General features: G+C 41.0%; 1 protein-coding gene across 2 annotated transcripts; it reads right to left on the reverse strand.

The window, feature by feature from the left end:
• Window positions 1-8,392: 8,392 nt before the first annotated feature.
• On the reverse strand, window positions 8,393-14,639 carry LOC121772366 (COP9 signalosome complex subunit 4). Of its 2 annotated transcripts, none has more exons than XM_042169438.1 (15): window positions 14,522-14,639; window positions 14,273-14,412; window positions 14,041-14,192; window positions 12,348-12,451; window positions 12,192-12,252; window positions 11,910-12,002; window positions 11,734-11,834; window positions 10,835-10,943; window positions 10,409-10,453; window positions 10,200-10,268; window positions 10,009-10,100; window positions 9,864-9,906; window positions 9,477-9,536; window positions 9,244-9,303; window positions 8,393-8,641 (listed from the first exon to the last, which is right to left on the reverse strand). In XM_042169438.1, exons 2-15 carry the CDS (start codon window positions 14,400-14,402, stop codon window positions 8,567-8,569), a joined length of 1,194 nt encoding a protein of 397 aa, XP_042025372.1. In that variant the 5' UTR covers window positions 14,403-14,412; window positions 14,522-14,639; the 3' UTR covers window positions 8,393-8,566. The 2 variants fall into 2 exon arrangements, with proteins under 2 accessions (XP_042025372.1, XP_042025371.1); XM_042169437.1 differs by having other exon boundaries at window positions 14,487-14,622.
• Between the last annotated feature and the right edge of the window lie 22 nt (window positions 14,640-14,661).

Here is a 14,661-nt window from a genome sequence, read left to right on the forward strand (position 1 = left end):
TCCTTGATCAAGTTGCTGTTGATAATCACCGGAAAAGTCTCATTCGCCTCAAGGTAAGCATACTTTAGGCCTGGCGGAAGTGTTTTCAACTCCTTCTTGAGAACATCTTTTTCCTGAGGCAAGGGGTTCTTTTCTGCTGCTCCAGTCGTCGTCCCCTTAGTCGATCCAGGAAGATCTTCCTTGATTGCCCCATAAAGTGTCTCCCTCGATCTGGTTAGCTCGGGCTTGGTGCAAAACTCCAGAATTGCTTCTGCTAGCTCTTCATCCGACAACTTGCTCGTATTCATTGCTTGGCACCAACTGGCCACTTCCCTATCAACAGCATGACTCATCTCTGAGTTCTCAATATGTCCCTGCATTAATTCAGTCTCGAGGTATTCCTAGACCAAGGGGTTAATGACATCTACGGAATGCAAATTTTCAACATCAAGTGGCTTCTTCATTGCATCATCTATGCTGAATGTATATTTATCCCCATTGTAATCGAGACAGATAGTACCATCAAAGACATCAATGATAGTCTTAGCGGTTCGCAAGAAAGGTCTCCCCAATAATACTCCGCCAGACTCTTCAGACTCATTATCGCTCATCTTAATCACATGGAAGTCAGCCGGGTACAGGAAGTCGTGTACCTTGACTATTACGTTCTCGAGCACTCCTTCAGGGCAGATGCATGACCTGTCCGCCAATTGGATCACAACCTTCGTATCCACCATACCTACTCCCACTAACCTATTGTATATGGACAGGGGTAACACATTTATGGATGCTCCCAAGTCACACATAGCATGCTCAATTTTTACATCGCCGATAGAAATGGGCAAAGTGAACATACCCGGGTCATTGCATTTCGAGGGCATCCTCCGCTTCTGAATCACCGCGGACACATTCTCGCCTATCAAGATTTTTCCACTAGGTCGAGCCTTCCCAGCTATAAACTCCTTGATGAATTTGCTGAAAACTGGCATTTTCAAAGCCTGTAAGAAGGGTAGATTTATCTCCAGTTTCCCGAAAATATCCATAAGATCCACTGGCTCATCCCTCTTTTTCTTTGCCTCTCCTCGGTTCGGGAAAGGTTTTGGTCGTTTCCCGGTTCCGGAACATTCACCTGCTGAAGATTTATCAACTCCTCTGTTCTCTACCAATTCCGGCTCTGGATCTAGGAAAAAGGGTTCGATTGTCCTAGGCAACTGTTTCTCTAAATCTCCTGCCCGAAGTTCATCTCTAACCGCAGGGTTGCTCTCAACCGAGTCCCTTGATTCAGTGGTTGTATCCTCTATTCCCTTATCCTTAATGGGGGTCGTGACCTCTCTGTACCTCATGACCGGCCCTTCGTACTCCTTCCCAGATCTTAGTGTGATCTGGCTAATATTGGCTCTGTCAGGTGGTCTTACCGATGCAGGAATCTTGCCCTCGTTTCCCCGCATATCACTCAAGGAAGTAGCTATTTGAGACAACTGTTTGGCCAACATATCCATTGCTGCCTTCTGTTCTTGCTGCGCATCCTGAAGCTTGTGGACCACATCATTGTTCGACTGTAAATTGTTCTGAATGTGCTGCTGGGAACTTACGAGGTCGTGAACCATCTCATCAAGGTTCCTTGGTCTAGAGCTTGGCTGACTGGGACCTGGCCCTATATTCTGGATTGTTCCACTTCCTTGGCCTGGGCGAATGTGCCCTTGACCTCCTGGATTGTTGTTGAAATTACTTCCTTGACCTGGGTAAGGTGCTTTGGCATTCCTTTGATGTGGTGGTACATAAGAGTTCCCTTGATAATTCTGATTCTTGTCTCCCCAGGTCGAGTGATCTCCTTGGTTACGGTTATTCCAATTTCCTTGCCCCTCATGATTTCTCCAGTTACCCTGCCTCTCGGGCTGCGGTGCGGACTGTATACTCAATTGGGGTGCTGGCTGGCTTTGCTCATTTTCAGACCATCTAAAGTTCGGGTGATTTCTCCAGGGTGCATCTCTTTGTCTTCCTTGGTTCCAACTTCCATCAGGATTCCAACTTCCCATCGCGTTCGCCTGGGCCTGGTAATCACCTTCCTGAGGTCCGTAATATTGCTGGAGTTGATTATCTCCTGGACCTAACATCTTAGCCGTTTCCTTTAGTGCGGCTGTATTAGTCCTTTCGATAGCATTCAGCAAGGCTTTCTCCAGCCTATCAATCCTTGCTTCAACTTTGTCATCCTCCAGCTCCCTCAATGCATTCGCAGAGCCTCTTCTCACAGCATTCCTCGTGCTGTCATACGCCTTCTTGGCGTCGATTAATCTTCCCAAAATCTCTCTTGCCTCGCTTCCTCTCTTCCTTGTAAAATTCCCCCCGCTCGAGGAGTTCATCATCCTTAGACTCGGGAGTTGCCCCTTCATAAAACATAGAGTATGTCTCCGCCTCTATCATCCGATGATTCGGGCACGCGTCCAGCAATCCCTTGAACCTTGACCAGTATTGGCTCAATGACTCATCGTAATCCTGCTTGCATTCCACTATCTCCTTCTTCAGAGCGTTCGTCTTGTTGGATGGAAAGAAGTAATCTAGGAATTCCAATTTAAAGTCCCTCCAGGTGCGGATAGAATCAGGGGGTAATCTCAACAACCATGTATTTGCCTCCCCCTTTAGAGTGAAAGGAATCGCGCGCAAACGATAGTCCTCCTCTGTCGCATCATTAGGCCTCTTTTGAATGCCACACAACTTGCTAAACTCGTTCAAAAACTCGTACGGGCATTCACTCCTTCGCCCAGAAAATGTTGGCAAGACGCCTAACACATTCGTTTTGATCTCAATAGATTTCTGACGTGGGTTCATCACTATTGCATGCGCTGGCTCTCCATCGAGATGAGCCGTTAGTGACCCTATTTCTGGATCTGGGTCTGCTACGTGCGCCATCTCAACTTCCTCTTCCTCCCCTGTTTCCGACTCTGTTTCTGATTCTGGTGGGGACTCCGGATCCTTTCGTCCTGAAGATTCCCAGGATTCGTCACTCAAAAACTCAGTCGGGAACGGATCTCCCGTCGTGAACCCTGATCTGGTAGTTACGGTGGAGGCTGTATCCTTGATCTTCCAAACGGACTGACCGTGTTTCCAACCAGACGAGTTACTCCGGTAGAAGCTCCTGCTCATGCACTACAAAGAAAACGAAAAAAAAACAGTAAATTAAAATTATACGTACCAACTACTCTAAGCACTAACACAAAGTACGCCATCAATCCCCGGCAACGGCGCCATTTGAAAGCGTATGAAAGTAACAGAGAGGCTCTTTCGTACGTATGCACAGAAATTGATCAATGCAAGCGCTCGGTCAAGACACCATGCTTCTTAAGTCCACTGGAGCACAGGGTCCAGGAACTCAAGAGAACATACAGTGCTTCAGTCGTTGGGCACTCTCAACTCCCCTTTCAAAAAATAATATAAATCCCTCAACCCGAATACTATGAATTAGTATAGGGAAGTGGGGTCGATCCCACAGAGATGGACTCGCAAAGTAGTGCTCAGAGGCTTTGGACAAACAAATGGCTGCTGCCACGCAAAAGGGTTGAGAATTTTAAACTAACTCTAGACCTAGGCAGGAAATGTAAATGCTAGACCTAGGACATATTAAACTTGTAAATTCAGACTTCAACAGCAAGAAACATAACCACTTCCTAGACAGTGTAAACAACTACCTAATCTAGCTAAACAGAAGATAACTGAAAGTGGGGACCATAATTCCAAAAGTGGCAAGTACGGAAAAAACTGCAGATAACAAACTCTGACGCTAGCTCGCAGCCTCTCAACCGAATTAAACTTGCAGATGAACAAAACAGAGCACAAAGCGAGATTCGAACAGAATATAGAAATTTGGTCGTCGGAAACTTGCCACAAAACGGAAACACATCAGATCTGCGTACACTAGACGGAATGAAAGAAAAAACTCGTAAACTAAGCATGAAAATCAGATCGAAACTACTCAGATTCACGTCAGAATACTTGATCCACTCCGGATCCAAGGCATCCGAACCCAACAACCAACAAATTCAGCAGATCAAACACAGATTCCTCTACAATCCAACTCCAATCTCCCAGATCTGACCATTAACCTGCAATGACTCAAAAACAGCTGCGAAACGCATCCAACTCAGACAATTTAAAACACCAAAATCTCAATAAACGAAGCAATCAAACTAGAAATCAACACAATCACCATAACGGAAAATCAAACTTGCATTTAAACCAGAAACTATTTGGTGAAAACAGAGAACCGAGCTTCGAACAACGAAGCTCGGCAGAGTAAGTAAAATACGGAAAGCGGAAAATAAATTGTTTCTTCGCTCCTAACAAGAGCGGTGTTACACCATATCGGAAGCTAAGATGAAACCCGAACGTGTGAACTGAGATCTCCTCAAACTAGTACCAAGTGTGTGTATGGAAAAATGAACTAAGCAACAGGCTGTGGTGAGGTCTCCACCGAGAAGATCCCTCCAGCTTGCATGCTTCTGCCTTTTATAGATGCGGACATAGCCCTTGAGTCTTCGTAGAAATCCCTATTCTACCCTTCAACTCTAGAGCTTCCTCCGTCGAGCAATTCTCTTCATAATCGTTCACTAAATCGCCAGTTCCTCGACCTTGTGATTTTTTGGTCTTCTTTCTTGGACCTGGCGAATTCCTTTACACACCTGGCTTAAAACGTGCGTTAGCCCCAGTAAAATCACGAATTAAATCCCTAGACCCATGCATGAAATTAGCCTTATCAATGGACTTCGATGTATTTACATGGGTACAAAATATTATTTTTACTTTTATAAAATTTGGTGAACTGCACCAAATGGTCCTAACTTTTCGCTGTGTAATGGCAGAGGCCCCTAACTTTTAAAAATCCCACCAGAGGGATCTAACAAAATATGTAATCACAAAACGTGTATTTTCGGACCATAATACCCTCAGGGCTTGGAAGGGCAAAACCGGCCTTTTGTATGGCCGCCACTGCTGCATGGACTGTTGATGGGACCTGCGAAAATATTTGATGTGACTGCAAAGCATGGTTCTTGTCCCCTATTATTTTCAAACCCTCGGACCTGCATTGTAATTTCCAATTTTGTAGCCATTTCGCCAAAACAATTAGGCGGTAGTTTCTCTTTCATTTTTCTCTCCAATCCACTTTAACTGCATCATTTCCGTCTGCATAACCGTATCTCACCACAATTTTCTACTAATTCTCGGAAAACGCCGCTGCATTTCACGCCATTTTCATCAATGCCTCCAAAACGGAGACGAAGTTCCGGCCGTAGTTCTTCAAGGGGCAAAAAGAAGCCGCCAACGCCATCTTCTGCGTCACCATCACCTCCGGCATCACCTGGATACGGTAGAAGGGGTCGACCGGAGATAATCGACGTAGACCCAGAAACGTGGAGCCTTCGCGATCCTCGGTTGGATTTCTTTGTTCCGGAAGACGAATATAGTAAGTTCAAATTTAAAATTCCAAGCAAGCGATTTTGACTGTGATTTAGGGCTCCGAAAATTGGTTGTTCTGTGAAATTGTTTTGATGTCGTCGCGTTTGGGAAATTAGGACTTTATATGTGAAATTGTTTGGTTTAAATTTGGAAGCTTTCTAATTCTATACAAACCCCCTAACAGGGGACCATGTCGGGATGTTTTCTGTCGCTTTTCATCACGGAGGGTCAATCTTCGAAATCAATGGACAGAAGAAGTATGTTTGGGGGCAATTGACATTCTTCGACTATTGCTGGATTCACCAATTCGAGCTCTTAGATCTTTCCACAATGGTGTTGCGGTAGGAAAACCATCTGTGAGTTCTATTACGTTCATCCAATGTACAGTTATGGTTGTATGGGCGTGGACATATGAGGTCCATTGCTGCCCATTACGGACGATCCACATCTGGCCCCTTTTCTCGAAGTCGCGGCTACTAGCACAAAGCTTGTTCACATCCATCTCGTGGAGCTAACAGAGGCGGCCGCCTTGCTCAAGAAGGGAAGGGAAGAAGCGGAGGAGCTTCTAAAATTTGTGAACGCTTGTAAAAAAACCACTGTGGTCATTGAAGAGCTTGACGAACCGGACCCAATTGTGCCGAAGAGTAAGAGTAAACTGAAAAGGAAGAAACATCAGCATGAGGAGCAAAGGAAACCATCGGCACCATTATTGATGCTTGAGTGGTACCCCAGGGATATCGAGTTTGAAGAGTATTTGACCAAAAGCTTAAAAGACAAACGTCGCGAATGGAAGAGGGAAGAGGATGCAGCAAGTAAGAATTTGATGGATGCATTTGCATCATGTAGTGCAGACCAAGCAGAAGCTGTTGTGGTGGAGGTTGAAGAGAATGATGCAGTCGATGGAGTTATTGGACAAGGAGATGTCCATGAATGTGAAGATGGAGATGAGATTGAGGTAGAAGATGGAGATGAAGGTAGCAAAGGTGAACACGTTAAACAACATGAGGTTGAGGTTGAAGCAGTTATAGACCATGCAGAGGTTAGTACACCACTGTGGAATATGTTTGTGATTTATTGTTTATGTTTGGTATTCATATGTGATTCATCTTTTGGTCAGATTCTCCTGCATGAAGATGAAGCAATTGTAGACCCTTATAGCGTGGCAGAGGTTAGTGCACACCTTTTGTAATATAGTTGTGATTTATGCTTGTATGTATGGTGTTCATTTGTGATTTTATGTTAAATCAGATGGGGCAATCTATTCATAGTGAAGATGTTCAGCATGTTGATGATAGTGTGTACAACCCGACCCTGGATTTTTCAGCCGAACCGCAATGTCAACTGCAGGTGGAAGTTCCCATTATAGAGGAGATTCCGGATGAATTGCTAATGCCCGGACTTGAACGTGATGTGGAACAAGCTGGACAGGAAGTGCATGATGGGCCTGAAGTGCATGTTGGACCGGAAGTGCAAGCTGGACCCGAGGTACAAGGTATTCCGGAAGTACATGATGTTCCGGGAGTAGAACCTCAAGAGGAGGTATACATAACGAGGGACCGCCGACTGATGATGAAGATGATGAGATGGACCATTTTATCTCATTGGCACACATGTGCCGAGATGAGCAGCTTTTCACCTCATATTACAAATCCATTTTCCAACAACAGGCGAGACAGGAGCCAGAAAATGCAGACCAGTCGGGTCAAGGCGAAGCCCAGCCAGTTGAAGGCGAAAACCAGCCGGGTCAAGGCGAAGCCAAGCCAGGTGGACGCGAAGACCAGCCGGGTGAAGATGAAGACCAGCCGGGGTCAGGGGGGTCAGGGGGGTCAGGGGATAAACGGCGGAGGAAGTATTCGCCTTATGTGGACAAGAGGAACATGACAGACAACCCACTTTTCGAGGAAGAAGCTGTGGACGAGTTACAAGATGTTGATGACCTCGAGGATTTGGAGGGTTTGGAGGGTTTGAAGAAGAGCGGCTTAAAGTTTACCCTATTCAAGCTCGAGAGTAATGAGCTTCCGGTGTGGAAGCCGGGTGATGTTTTTAAGCATAGGGATTTCTTCTATGACGTGTTGAGACAGTACGCAATAATGACCAGAAGGCGGGTGCACGTGAAAATAAATGACGGCGACAAGCTTCGAGCCATTTGTAAAGGGCAAGGGTGTGAGTGGTATGTATACTTGAGGAAGCACGAAATACACAACGGTCATGATTACGTTGTGATGAATATGCAACGCGATCACGCGCACACATGCTCTCAGGTGTTGGATTCGAAGTGGCTGACGGCAAAGTGGCTAGGTGATTACTGAAATTATTTTATGAAAGTAGTTTGAACTTGTATGTGCATTTTATATGGTCGAACAATTTGTGAAAAAATCAACTTTGAAGATAATCGACAAAGTTTACGCATACGACAATCCCAATGTCGGACATCCATGAAATTTGCAGTGAGTAAATGAAGGAGATGAAAAATAAGAGAGCAATTCATTGTCGAGAATTTATGCTTGTTTATTTATTGATGGTAGTAGGTTGTTTTACTTTCAAAGAAGAAATTATAAAATAAGTAAATACACATACTCATACATAGTTCAACAGACAAAAAAATCAGATAGTCATTTCTTTATTTCTTTCATATCTTCACTCGGTTCGAATGCCATACTTTCTTCCTCCTTTTTAAAAATGGTGGTTCCACTTCTCATTTAATAGTATCAAGAGACTACTGTCTCATAAGATTTGGTTCATCTTCTCATATATTCTAAGCTTCAATCAAGTAGCGAAGGAGCCTCTCAAAACAACTGGGGGTTTGAACGTTAAGACATCAACATAAATGAGCAGACAGTGCATAGGCAGGCAGGCAGGCGAATGACTGTGTTCAAGATGTCATCTTTAGATTCAATAATGCATCATAAGGCCATCTTGAAGGCTTTCTCAGACATATGGAAGGAAGTTTTCTCGCTCTCTCTCAACCAAAGAAGATATACAGTTGATGAAAGACAGCAGATACAAATTAAAATGGTGGGGGGTATCTGGCCCAATAAAACAACTGCTATTAACTCTGATTTAAGTAGCTAAAAATATAGAGCACTACATCAAAAAGAGTTGATTTGATCATCATAAATTTTACAAGAATGCGAGAGTATTATACAGGAATGGCCAAACCCTTCTTCGCCATGCTATCAAGAATTTCATTGAGAGCCTGGCACAAGCCAAATATCTGCCACCACAAATTAAATGTTAGCCTGTGGATCTCGCTAAAACGTAAATTGAATATGGATTAGTTACAAATCTAAACTCGAAGAGCAAGAATTCTAGGACCTTTCTTAGTGGACTGGAAATTAAATAACGACAGTTTAGCAATTCTAACTAGCTAATCAAGGATAGCAAATTCCTGACCCTTTATCGAGCTTTTGAGACTTGATCATGTGTCTCAGTAATTAAGGCATCATAGCTCAAGCCTCCAAAGCTCGAGTCATGGTTGTTGCTGGAGGGCCAAGACACATTGCTTAAACATCAACTGTTAAAGCAGAGTGGTCGAGCTCAAAAGCTCAACCGATGTGTGGCTTGAGATTTTAAAGAGGATAAGCTGAGACATACATGGATTCGGGAAAAAGTAATATACTAATGAACGGTAAAAGGATCCAAAATGGCTGTAAAACATGTTTTCAGAATATATGGCTAAGGAAAAAAAATCATATCCCAAGTCATTCCTGTGCATCCACTAATGTCTTTCAAAATATATACTAGTATTTTCAAACTTTAACAGATGCATGCACCAAGTCCAACTAACCCTACTCAATGATGAATATCATGCATTACCTGTTGATCCCATTGCTGCAATTCCTCGGCGTCATCCTCAAAATGTATAAAAGCTTCGACCTGGTAAAGTTTGTTGTTGAATAAATAGAATTGCTAATATCTTAGAACAAAGAACCAGATAAAAAGGGGTTGATAACTGACTACCAAATATCAAATAACTTTAAAACAAAATTAAGATGAAAGCTCACCAAAGTAACAATATGATTGAAAATTAATTAAAAGTCCAGTTTTACCTGATCAATAGAACCCCTCATCCTATCTTCACATATCATTCTAGAAGCTATTTTCTCAGCCTGCCAAAAGATTGAAGCTTTAGTAAACACTACTACTATTTATGGCTTCAGTCTCTCAAAACCAGATGATTTCAATGTGGTAGAATTTAGCAAGTCACTACCTAGTAAGCATATGAAAAATAGCACTAAATGCAGAAAAAAACCCAGGATGAAGCAGCACCCAAAATATCACATAGAATAAGCTTTCGTTCGCCTAAGTACACAAGATAAAAAGTATCCAACTCAAGAAAATTGAGATATGAGACAAATTTGCCTATTACTTTAGATCTCTAATAATCTAATTCAACAAAGTAATAGCGTCATTTTTGGTTGAGGATAGAAGAGAACCTTTTGAGGAGCAATGCCCAACAATGTGCCCAACTCTTCAAAACTGTACAACAGAATCAAGGTCAACCACACTATACAAACCAGAAGAGATTATATAATCAGCATATTCAGTCAACAGAATGGATCCAAAGACACGTCCACCCACCTAATATTTGTATAAAGTTTGCTAGCACTAAGGAGATTATGCTCAATCATGGCTCGATCAAGAACAGTAGAATTGTCAGGCAAAGTTGCTTTCTGTCAACATTCAGAATCACATGTAAAGATTGTCAAAAAAATATACTCCAATAAATGAAATTGAAAATGGAACGGATGTAAACTCTTTAATGCACCAACCTGATGCGGCTTCAGTTCTTCAGAAAACGCATCAATTTCAGGTTTTCTCAAAATTCTCTCCAGATATACCTAGGAATGTTGATATTAGGACTTAACTGACAGTTTATATTTGAGTGTGTCCCTACTATTTTAGGCAGCAACTGTGCTCTCGAAACAATTTTTGGTGAGAACTGAGAAGGAGTCAGCACAATCAAGAAAGAATAGATTACCTTCTGCAAGATTGGATAAATCTTTAGCTTAGAACACCGTTCATCCTGGTTAAATTGAAACAATGAATTAAGTTTAAACGTAATGTATGATCCTTCACACTAATATGACTATTAGGTGTGCCATTTGCAGTGGAGAATGTATAATAACATCATGCAGGGCGATAAATATGAATAATCATGTGTGTATTTGAATGACAGACAGCACATATATCATAAAGAAGTCAATGCACTTCCTTTTTCAACAAATAAACAAGTACTACAAAGTAAGTTATGCAATACAATTATGAGAAAAATGCATCAATTCAATGAGTGTATAATTTAGCAGAGGGGACATTTGGACAAGAATCTAAAGACCCAATCTATAATAGAATCTTCATAGTCAATCAACAGAATCCAGACAAGCATTCCACGTAAACATTTCTATACCTTGTAAAGAGTTGCAAGAACACGAGACCGCCGAGGCCCAGCAGCTGCCAAAATTGTGCAGGTCACAGCAGCAGCTAAAGCTTGCTCCAGTGCTTCTTCATCGATCTCTCTGCAATATATTCATAAGCGTACATCAATCTCGTACTACTCTCAAGTGGAAATGCAAAATATTTCTAAGAGAAAAATATGCAATGATTCACATTCAAACACACTCAGTCACAGGTCACACCCAAAAAAATTGTTATAAACCAAAGCATATTCAGAGGAAAGAAAACAGAAATATACCAAGTTGTGATTGCATTTACATTATTTAAGAAAGTGGTTGGCCAAGCTTAGCCAAAACATAGGGATTTCAAACTTCTCAAAAATGCTAAACATTAGTTGATTCTCTTTGACAATGATAACTGTTAAAGGGATCATTAAATAACATATTTTCTCTGCTTACTCCAATATAAATAGCCACAAGTTGAAAGCTCTATTCATTCACAACAATTGAGTTTAAAATTATGATTGACAGGGAAATGGTGAGGCAAACTGAGATGGGCCAAAGATGACAGCATGCCCTAAATACAATTTAATAAACTAAAACAACATGAAGAGCAACGCAACAAAGGCAACCCATCCTTCTCTTTGACGACCACGGGAGAAAATTAAATAATCACGCTGTCATCCATCATTAAAAGTTTAAGATTACGTTAAGGATAACAGAGAAGACGACTATACACTACAGGTAGTGAGAGTAGGAACTAAATGCATTGCTACAAAATTGTCCTGTGTGGTTGATATCGATCCACTAATGGATGTGAATTCACAAGTTGCTGTCAAGGTTTAGAATATTTGATTGTTTATCTTTTGTGGACCATGTGGAATAATAGTGTACGGAAATTACTCATACTTACTCATCTCCGATTTTCCGCTTTTCAATTTGGGATATGTCATAATACCGTAGTGCAGCTTCCAGAAACTTCCTTTTTAGATCTAGAATCCTAGCATAACAAACCTGAAAAATAAAATGAACATTATAACCAGAATGTTGACATATCAGATTACCAACACAGCACAGCCAAATAGTAACCTTGTATTGTAAATTCAGCACTTCCTGCTGACTGTTGCTAACCAAAAAAGAAGCTTTGTTTATAAAAGCTTCAGCATTAACGGCGTCATCATCCTATAACAGAAGAAACAAGAGTTCATAAATTGGGCCCATGGTGATTGATAGACAATAAATTCCAATAAGTGAAATCTCAAAGATAGCTTCATTAATAATCCCATTCTAGTTATGATCAATATCTGATTGAAAATTTTATGATTGTGAAGAATGTGCAAAGAATGAAGACACAGAATAGAGGAGACCTACCTCGAGGTAAAGACGAGCAATTTGGACACATTTTGTAAGCCTGAATGTATCATCAATCACTCTACAAATTCAGAGAATGAGCACAAGTAAGAATTTCCAAAAGCATTCTGCTAAGTATGCTTAGTAATGATTCAAGAGCGAAATCTGCAAGCAAACCTCATCCCAGAATCTAGGTCAATGCCACTAAGCATCTGTGCTGCTTTTGACCATTGCTGTTCAGATTCATACAATTCAGCCAGTTTTTCTCTGATTATCAAAACCTGAAATGGTTGCAAAAGTTAATGGGCAAATAATAGATCAAAATGAGAGTACAGGTTGAAAATAAAATGACCAGCTAACAAAAAAGAGAGAGACTAAAAAAAGTAATCATTACAGAGTTATTAGTGAATTACGAACTACCATCTATCAGTCGCATGTACTACTGTGCTTCACTGCTTTATCTACCTGGCCATGTGGTTACAAACCAGCAACACTAAAAGCTATTGCATTCCTCTTTGTTTGACATGCTACAAGCCTAAAAACTAAAAGCATTGAGAGTACATGCTTCATTTGTAAGACATAAGAGCATATTCTATTACCTTGGAAAAATTTTATCAATCATCTGGAGGGGACTAAAAAAAGATGTGGATCAATGAGAAGGTATTTACTAAAGTGCAATCTTTTAAGGATAAAGCCTACACCAATCACCCAAAAAGAACTAGAAATTGAGTACTGTGACTTGAATAATGACTAAGTGCATCAATCAATCAAAAATGCAAATCACATACAGTGAATGATCAGGTAAGGATTTCTCTTTTTGTCTTTTGTTTCTTTAATTTAGTTATTTTATTTATTTCAATAAGGGAAGGGTTGTCGTGTTAATTTTGTTCAATTGGATATGAGATGGTGGACGAGGTAATCACATATGTATGGGTCATGCCAGTAAAAGATGTTCTTTTATTTGACTCTGTTAATAACATACTATGCGCCTATGCCTCCTCCTATACATTGTATACAAACTTCCCTTCACTTTCTCCCTGCAGTGTCCCATTCTTCGCAAAAACAAGTTCCCTTCAAGTGACCAAAATTGGCCTATGCCAACTTGGTATGGCAAAAGAAGTGGGTCAAACAAGGCTGGAGAACACACAGGTTCATACAATAATGTTTTCCCACTGAAACTAGCATGAAAAAAATTCTTGCATCTAATCATAGAGAACAGTAATGAGACAGTATAGAATGTGAAGTCTGTGCTTAAAGGTCCATTTACTAAAACAACTAGTAAGTGATCAGTATGTCAATGCAATAACAACTACTTCAGTTTTGTTGTTTGTAGTCCCTTCAGTTGCTCTCATCTACAGAAACTCAATTTTCTCTCCATCTGGAGATGAAGAATGCAAGTGCTTATATTATTTGTTGCCATGTCTCGGAAGCACAGTAGAACCAAAAGTTCTTCACAATGAAAGGTGGTTCAACATTAGGTTTCAATTGTTAGAAACTTTCTCTTTCTCCCTTTCCTCCAACTTCTTTCTTTTCTATGATGTCTATTCTTTTCTTTTCTAAACTATACTTCTTTCTTATGGCCACAAACCTAAGTTGCTTATGTTTAAAACTAAACTACTGCTCTACAAACTAACCCATAAACATGTCTCAGTTAAAATATACAAAATCATGATATACAGCTATTTTATTTGCGTTTGCCAACAAATTATCCACACTTTAATGCACACATTAAGCAAAAGGGGCGTATAGCATTGTATTATGACCCAAACCCCTAAGCAACACACAAATTCAAGACCAACACAATATAGTAATGCAAAATAAACGAAGGAGTAACTCTAAGTAAAACAATAAAAAATCTTTGAAAAATAACCTGTTCCTCAAAGGAAACAACTCGGGGTTGGATCTGATTGAGAGTGTAATGGGAAATTTCCTTCTGAAACTCCGGTTCCAACCTTCCCAATTCCTGGGCAAATGCCTGCAGAAGCTGTCTCGAAACAACAAGCGGCACATCGTCGGATAACACTGAAACACATACAAATTACAGTCCAAACAATGTAAACGTTAATTAATAGTCGAAAATATGACCAGCTAGAAAACGCAACTGTGGTCGACGAACTGTTTGGCTTGTACCACATCGTTTGAGGAGAGTACGGTGGCGAGAATGTGCTTGTACTGTTCGATCTTCTGGCGTTGATCAGTGATTGCCGACGCACTGGCAAACGCGCTCTCCATCGCTTCAATTCTAAACAATGGCATTCAAATTAACAGTAACAAACCAATAGAATACTGTGAACTTTTCGATAAATGGAAACTCACAAATAATCTAATTTGAGATTGATTATGCAATTCACCCTGTTTCGAGAAATTTAAAGTTGATTAGGAAATTGCGTGCAGGAACCGGAGTGAGAGATGTGAGAACTCTTCGGTGGGTGGGACGCAGTCACTCGGGGGCTAGGAGGTTAAAATCGGATTATATCTTTTTTTTAAATAA

This window comes from Salvia splendens, chromosome 16, assembly GCF_004379255.2.
Source record: "Salvia splendens isolate huo1 chromosome 16, SspV2, whole genome shotgun sequence".
NCBI lineage: Eukaryota > Viridiplantae > Streptophyta > Magnoliopsida > Lamiales > Lamiaceae > Salvia > Salvia splendens.